The sequence below is a fragment of the Propithecus coquereli genome, unplaced genomic scaffold, assembly GCF_000956105.1.
Source record: "Propithecus coquereli isolate 6110/MARCELLA unplaced genomic scaffold, Pcoq_1.0 Scaffold20, whole genome shotgun sequence".
Lineage (NCBI taxonomy): Eukaryota > Metazoa > Chordata > Mammalia > Primates > Indriidae > Propithecus > Propithecus coquereli.
The window spans coordinates 1,377,880-1,385,960 of record NW_012144967.1 but is presented as its reverse complement, the minus strand read 5'-3'; the positions used below and the strand labels follow the sequence as shown (position 1 = coordinate 1,385,960).

Genomic DNA, 8,081 nt, shown 5'->3' with positions numbered 1-8,081 from the left:
AAAAAATGTACATACCTTAATTTTAAAAATATTAATAATTTAGTGCTAAAAAAATGCTAAGGATCATCTGAGCCTTCAGTGAACCGTAATCTTTTTCCCGGTAGAGAGTCTTGCCTTGATGTTGGTGGTGCTGACTGATCAGGGTGGTTGTTTCAGAAGGTCGGGGTAGCTGTGGCCATTTCTTAAAATAAGACAAAATGAAGTTTGTTGCAGGAATCGACACTTCCTGAAATCACGAAAGATTTCAGTAGCATGTGATGCTGTTTGATGGGATTTTACCCAGAGTAGAACTTCTTTGAGAACTGGAGCCAATCTTCTTCAACCCTGATGCTGCTTTGTCAACTAAGTTGATAAAATGTACAAATCCTTTGTTGTCATTTCAAGAATGCTCACAGCATCTTCACCAGGAGTAGATTCCATCGCAAGAAACCACTTTCCTTGCTCATCCCTAAGAAGCAACTTCTCGTCCACTAAGGTTTGATCATGAGGTTGCAGCAATTCAGTCACCTCTTCAGGCTCCACTTCTAATTCTAGGTCTCTTGCTATTTCCACCACATCTGCAGTGACTTCCTCCACTGAAGTCTTGAACCCCTCAAAGTCATCCCTAAGAATTGGAATCAACTTCCTCCAAATTTCTGTTAATGTGGATATTTTGACCTCATCTCATCAGTCACAAATGTTCTTAATGGCATCTGGATTGGTGAATCCTTTCCAGAAGGTTTTCAATTGACTTTGTCCAGATCTGTCATAGGAATCACTATCTATGGCAGCTATAGCCTCATGAAACGTTATCTCTTAAATACTAAAACTTTAAAGTTAAAATTACTACTTGCTCCATGGGCTGCAGAATGGATGTTGTGCCAGCAGGCATGAAAACAAGATTCAGCTCCTTGTACATCTTCATCAAAGCCCTTGGGTGACTAGGTGCATTGTCAATGAGCAGTGATATTTTGAAAGGAATCTTTTTCTCTGAGCGGTAGGTCTCAACAGGGCTTAAAACATTTGGTAAACCATGCTATAAACAGATGTGCTGTCATCCAAGCTTTGCTGTTCCATTTCTAGAGCACAGGCAGAGTAGCGTTAGCATAATTTGGACCCTAGGATTTTTGGAATGGTCAATGAGCATTGGCTTCAACTTAAAGTCACCAGCTGCATTAGACCCTAACAAGAGAGTCAGCTTGTCCTTTGAAAGCTTTTAAGCCAGGCATTGACTTCTCTCTAGCTATGAAAGTCCTAGATGGCATCTTCTTTCAATAGAGAGCTATTTCATCTACATTGAAAACCTTTTGTTCAGTGTAAGCCACCTTCATCAATGATCTTAGCTAGATCTTCTGGATAACTTGCTGCAGCTTCTACAGCAGTACCTGCTGCTTCACCTTGCTAGTATCATAGAGACGGCTTCTTTCCTTAAACCTCATGAACCAACCTCTGCTAGCTTCAAACTTTTCTCCTGCAGCTTCCTCACCTCTCTCAGCCTTCACAGAACTGAAGAGAGTCAGGGCCTTGCTCTGGATCAGGCGTTGGCTTAAGGGAATATTGTGACTGGTTTGATCTTCCATCCAGACCACAAAAACTTCCTTCATATCAGCAATAAGGCTGTTGTGCTTTCTTATCATTTGTGTGTTCTCTGCAGTAGCACTTTTAATTTCCTTCAAGAACTTTTCCTTTGCATTCACAACTCAGCTAACTGGTGCAAGAGGCCTAGCTTTCAGCTATCTTGGCTTTAGACAGGTCTTCCCTCATCAAACTTAATTATTTCTAGCTTTTTATTTAAAGTGAGTGATGTGTGACTACTCCTTTCACTTGAACACTTAGAGGCCTTTGTAGGGTTATTAATTGGCCTAATTTCAATATTGTTGTGTCTCAGGGACTAGGGAGGCCCAAGCAGAGGGAGAGAGATGGAGGGAATGGCCAGTCAGTGGGGCAGTCAGAACACACCACATTTCCTAGTAAGTCAGCCGTCTTACACGGGTGCAGTTCATGATGTCCCAAAACAATTACCATACTAACATCAAAGATCACTGATTGCAGATCACCATGATGGATATAATAATGATGAAAAAGTTTGAGATATTGAGAGAATTACCAAAATGTCACGCAGAGACACGAAATGAGCACACGTTGTTGGAAAAATAGTGCCAAAAGACTTGCTTGACTTGGGATTGCCACAAACCTTCAATTTGTAAAAAACACAGTATCTGCAAAGTGCAATAAAATGAGGTATGTCTGTATTTGAAAGGTATAAACCAAGCTAGCAAAGTGCTAGATAAGATACGTTCTGCCCTCCTATCTGGATAAATATAGCTTCCTGACAACAGGGACAGCCAGTTTCAAATTTAGAATTCTTGGACTCCTTGAAGTTTTGCGCCAGAATGTGGCAATACCATTGAGCTGGCCCCCAGCCAGCAGCCCACCGCTTTTCCCTCCCGCCCCAGCCCCCCTACACCCCAAGGGGCCTACACACACACACACGTAAGCGACCTACACACGCTGCATCCACAGCCCACCAACAGCTGTCCCTGGGCTCTAGGGATGCGCGAACTGGTGGTGTGGTCCACCCTCACGAGCACAGATGCAGGAACGAGGTCCCCTCAGGCCCTCAGCAGCCACTGGCAGGAATTCTGGGGTCCCAGTACTCTGAGCCTGTTTAGAAGGAGTAGCATGGACACAGGTGGACATATGCCTTGAGCGCACGGAGAGGGACACAGCTGAAAGAGGGCTTGAAGCATGGGGTCCAGGGCGGGAGTCCCTCTTGTGCAGTAGGAAGGCAGGACTGTACTCCGTAATTAAGCCAGACAGGGACACCTGGGTGGCTGAAACCCCGAGAGAAGAAGCATGCCTCAGAATCAGCACCTTCACATCTTCCTTCTCTGTAGGCAGAGACAGAGAAGGGACAGCCCCTGCCCTTGGAGCCTGCTGTCCCCTGGGGAAACGGCTCTCTTCAGCTCCCTTAGCAAGACAACCCTAAACCCCAAGGCGGCCTGCACAGGGAGAGGGGGGCAACTCACTCAATCAGAGCTCTCAGAACTGAATCAAGAACGTGGAGAGGGACTGGCAGGCCACGGGTGTGGACACAGGATCGCCCGCCTGGGCCCTGGAACGCTCCAGCCCCTGAAAGTGAGCTACACGGTGCAGCAAGCCTCAAGCACTCTTTGCAGAAATTCAAGGCTCTTCAGGGTTCAATAACAGACTAAGAGTTTGAAAATACAAAGAAACAACTCAACCCACTTGAGGAAAAGTATGTTTTCATTTTGACTTCAGAGCAACAGAAGGCTCCTTGCCTTTCCTAACTTTTCACTCCAATCTATTATACCAGAAGGACACTGGAAACTCAATATGAAGGATTCAAAAGCACCTGCACACCAAGAAGTGAGGCAGGGCACAAAGCGGGATGGGTATGCTTCGGGGGCCTGGAGAGACGCTCTCCAGAATCTCCCGCCGTGTTGACCTGAGTGTGACATTCAACATCAGAGCTTTTTGATCCTTCTCTGACAAATGCGTTATAAGGATTATGGGAGGGAGCCATCCCAGGCACTAAGAGATGCTGGGAAACTCAGCGCATTCGGAGCTTGCTTTTCCACACGGTTCCCGCCTTCCCTTCAATTCCCAGGCTCTCCCGCAGCTTCAAGTTCACAGGAACAAGTGAAGAGCCATAAGCTTCAAATGAAAGAGCAAAGACACTCCGAGGCCCTGCAGCAGTCTGCGGCATGCCAGCAGCTGTCTGGAGTCACCTCGTCTCTGAGGTTGTTGATTCGGCTTTGATTGTTTCTAAATCCAATTATTTCTCAGCTTGGGAAGCTTCTTGCGATCAAACATGAAGTCTCAGCTTGTGCTGAAGCAATGGGAAAGATTTCTCAGAAGGAAGGAAAACCCCACGTGCGTGTCCCTGTGCCGAGGCCTGCATCTGCCCACAAGGGCTCTGCAGAACCTCCCTCCCCAGAACCTCCTGGAATGCACACGTGTTACCCATCACTGTTACCCAAATGCTTCCACACAACACCAGGTGGGTTTACCTTGGTACATGGCAGGAGAAATCGGGCAACTGATCCCTAAGGCCTTGTCCTCTGGGAACGTCTCACAGAAGTCCTGCAGCATGGCCATCCCCAGGCCTTGGCGACGGTGTTTCCTCCTGACAAACACGGTATCGAAGACAGGCAGCAGGTAGCACGCACCGGTGCCATCGCCACACAGGCTGCCTGCAGGGAAAGCAAGGGATACATGCTGTCCCCTGGGCTTGCTGCTGACCCACCAAGACCCTGTGGGACCCCTGCACAGCCAGAGCCATGGGTGGCACCTGGAAGCAAGGTGAGCTTCACAAGCTAGAAAACTGATGCAAAATAGCAGATCATTTCAAACCACCAGTTCTCTAGTTGGCTGATGAGTTTTCTTTAAAATCTCATGTTATTAATTGCTACAAGGATGACCACTACACCACTGGACTGAAATGAGAAGCGAACCTGGGAGACTAAGCAGAGCAAGGCCGCTCAGGCACCGGCCTCCTCAGATCCCTCTCCTTGCCAGGCATGGTTTGCTGAGACCCTTGGAGCCAAAGAGCAGTATCTGGGCAACATCAGAGGTCTCCCTGCAGGAGTGAAACCTGAAGTCAGGGGATGTGGGCTGGGAGACCAACCCGACCCATCATCTCTAGGAACTCGTTTCAGTAACTCTAACAAGGGCTCCCTGTGTCCAGTTACAGCACCAGGCCCTGCTTCGCATGAAACACTGATGACCTTACTGAGCACAGCAAGAGAGGTGACAGTTGGCACCCTCCAGACCTTTCCACCCTGAACTTGATCACAACCAAGATCAACACCAGCACAACTACCATTTCTGCAGTGAGAACTTGGCCTTGCAGCCAGTCACTTCCGTCATCACCCTAACCAGAAATCAATTCCAAACGAAACCTACTACCTCACCCTCCGCTGCACAGGTGCCCGTGCCCTAAATGCGGTGGAACGGGAAAACCAATATGGAGCATATTCAGCTCCTGGGGGAAGAGATGGTATTTGTCGCTGCCAAGATTCAGAAAGTGGTTAATTTCCCAAACAAAACAAAAAGATGACTTGTATTCTAATAAGCCAACTGAATTGGAACGATATACACTACTATAGTGATCTATTTGCAAAAATGGCCACAATTATTCCCCTCCTATATCCACACTGATTTTGAATTTGATTTTGAAGCTCCTCCCATCAAGAGATGGGGTCATTTTCCCCTTACATCTGCGCTGGCCTTGTGGTGCACTTTGAGTAACAGAATGAGGCAGAGTGACAATATGACAATTCTAAGCCTGGGCTCCATGGGGTCCTGTGCACCTCTATTCTCTCTTAGATCCCAGCGACACACCACAAAAACCACTCCCAGGGTAGGAATGTGGCCCAGGCACTCCTGTAGTCCTGGCCAACATCTAGCCAGCCCCAAGAAGCAGAGCCACCTACCTGACAGGCACAGACCATGGGCACACAGCAAGTCCAGCTAGACTTGTAACCAACCAAAGAATTATAAACTAAACAATTATAATTTTATGCCAAAAATGAATTTAAAAATAATCTATGGTAAACAAAGGACCTCAATTCACTTGAGACAATAATTGTAAAATATTTGGGATTTCAAGCTCGATGTGCTTGAGATGTTAGTACCAACTTATTTTGAATTATATTACTTCAATTTATAGAAGATAAGAACAATGTTCTTCTAATGGTGAAGACTTCCAATGTTAAGAAGGTTTAAAATCAAATAAAGATACAATTCTATTCACAATTGCATTAAAAAGAAGTAAATACTTAAGAATATATTTAACAAAAGAACTACAAGCTTTGAACGCTGAAAATGATAAAACACTGTTGAGGAGAAATAAGGAAAATCTAAATAAATAAAAAGAAATTCCATGTTCATGGACTGGATGACTCAATACTATTAAGATGGCAATTTTTCCCAAATTGATCTTTAAGTTCAATGTTAGCCATATCAAAATCCCAGCAGGCTTTTTTTATAGAAATTGATAAGCTAATACTAAAATTCCTATGAAATGCAAAGTCTCTAAATTAACCAAAGTTTGGAAAAAGAAGAGCAAAGTTGAACTCTCATGCTACCCAATTTCAAAGCTTATTATAAAGTCAAGGTAATGAACACAGTGTGATACTGGCACAAGGACAGGCACATAGATCAATGGAACAGAACTGAGAGTCCAGGAATAAACTCTCATACTTTGATTTCAACACAGGTGCCAAAGTAATTCAATGGGGAAAGGACAGTCTTTTCAATAAATGGCGATAGGATGACTGGACATCCATATGCAAAAAAAATGAGTCCTGGCCCAGACCTTACACCCTTCACAAAAATTAACTCAAAATGGATCATAGACCTAAATGTAAATGCAAAAGTATAAAACTCCTAGAAGATCACATAGGAGAAAATCTAGATGACCTTGGGTTTTTTCAGCCAGCTCTGAAGCTCTCGCTGTGCTGAGTCTGAGGCTCTGCTCCTGTAGCTCTAGGGTCTCCACCAGGCCTGCAGCTCCACTTCTGAGACTCCAGAGTTGTGCCTGGACTCCAGGAACCAGTACTGAGTCCCCGCCACTACCACTGGGTCTGCAGAACCTCCCTGAGGTCCAATACTTCACTCAGGAACCCCAGCCCTGAGCAGCCATTGCTCCTGGAGTTGATTCAAGGGAGTCCCCAGCAAGAGAGAACAGGTGCCCTGCAATCCTATTAACCCAGAGTCAAGAGAAGAGGAGCCAGATGGAAAGAAACCAGCAAAAGAACCCTGGCAACATGGAAGAACAAAACAGTTTGACACCCCCAAGAGAACACAATGAAGCTACAGCAGTGGGCTCCACTCATAAGGAAATGGCCAAAATGAAAGAAATGGAATTCAGAATATGGATGGCAAATAAGATGATTGGAATTGAAGAGTAAGTTGAAAACCAACAAAAAGAAGCTAAAAAAATATTCCAGAAAATCAATGAAAAGTCACTAGAGAGCTAGGCAACATAAAAAAGGATATAATAGAACTTAAAGAAATGAAAAGAGTCATTCAGGGAATTTCAAAATGCAGTTGAAAGCTTTAACAACAGGTGAAACCAAGGAGAACAAAGACTCTCAGAGCTTGAAGACAAGGCTCTCAAGATAACCCAGTCGTTCAGAGAGTCAGAGAAGAGTATAAAACAAAAGTCTGAGCAATCACTGACAGAGATATGGGACTATGTGAAGCAAACTAACATTCGAATTATAGGTATCCCTGAGGGGTGAAGAAGAAAGCACTAAAAGCATGGAAAACCTATTTGAGGACATTATTGAGGAAAATTTCCCAGGCATCGCCAGATACTCAGACACACAGACACAAGATGGAAATTGAACACTGGGAAGATTCATAGCAAATAGGTCATCTCCAAGACACATAGTAATCAACCTGGCCAAAGTCAAAATGAAGGAGAAAATTCTGCAAGCAGCAAAAGCATCAAATAACCTACAAAGGAAAACCCATCAGGCTAACTGCACACTTCTCAGCTGCTGTGGCTCTGTAAAGCATTTTAAGAACTTCTCTAAAAATCCAAATTGAAGTCAACTAGTCACAGCTGCTAGTCAAAGAGAATGAGTGCTGGCTGGGCATGGTAGCTCACACCTGTAATCCCAGCACTCTGGGAGGCCGAGGTGGGAGAATCGCTTGAGCTCAGGAGTTTGAGACCAGCCTGAGCAAGACTCAGTCTCTAATAAAAATAGAAAAAATTAGCTGGATGTGGTGGTGTGTGCCTGTAGTCCCAGCTACTCATGAGGCCGAGACAGGAGGATTGCTTGAACCTAGGAGTCTGAGGTTGCTGTGAGCTAGTCTGACGCCACAGCACTCTAGCTGGGACAATAGAGCTAGACTCTGTCTCAAAAAAAAAGAGAGAATGAGTGCAGATGATGAAGATACCTGGGATACTCCTAAACTACAGAAACTCCAAACAGAAATGGCTAAGGTGTTAACTTTTGCCAAGTGTTAGCACTATCATTTAGTTATAATTATCCTATTATGTCTATCCTGGGCCCACTTCACAAGGTTAGAGCCAGACTCCCTTGGAACCTGGGGCAGTTAAACAT

The 8,081-nt window shown here is 45.0% G+C and overlaps 1 protein-coding gene across 1 annotated transcript in view; it reads right to left on the bottom strand.

Annotated features, from left to right (window-relative positions):
* Positions 1 to 8,081, bottom strand: part of FAM169B (family with sequence similarity 169, member B) — a 33,491-nt gene that overhangs the window by 9,387 nt on the left and 16,023 nt on the right. Inside the window, exon 4 of the mRNA XM_012643671.1 lies at positions 4,014 to 4,196. Within this exon, the coding sequence (XP_012499125.1) occupies positions 4,014 to 4,196 (183 nt within the window). The remainder of the gene's footprint in view (positions 1 to 4,013; positions 4,197 to 8,081) is intronic.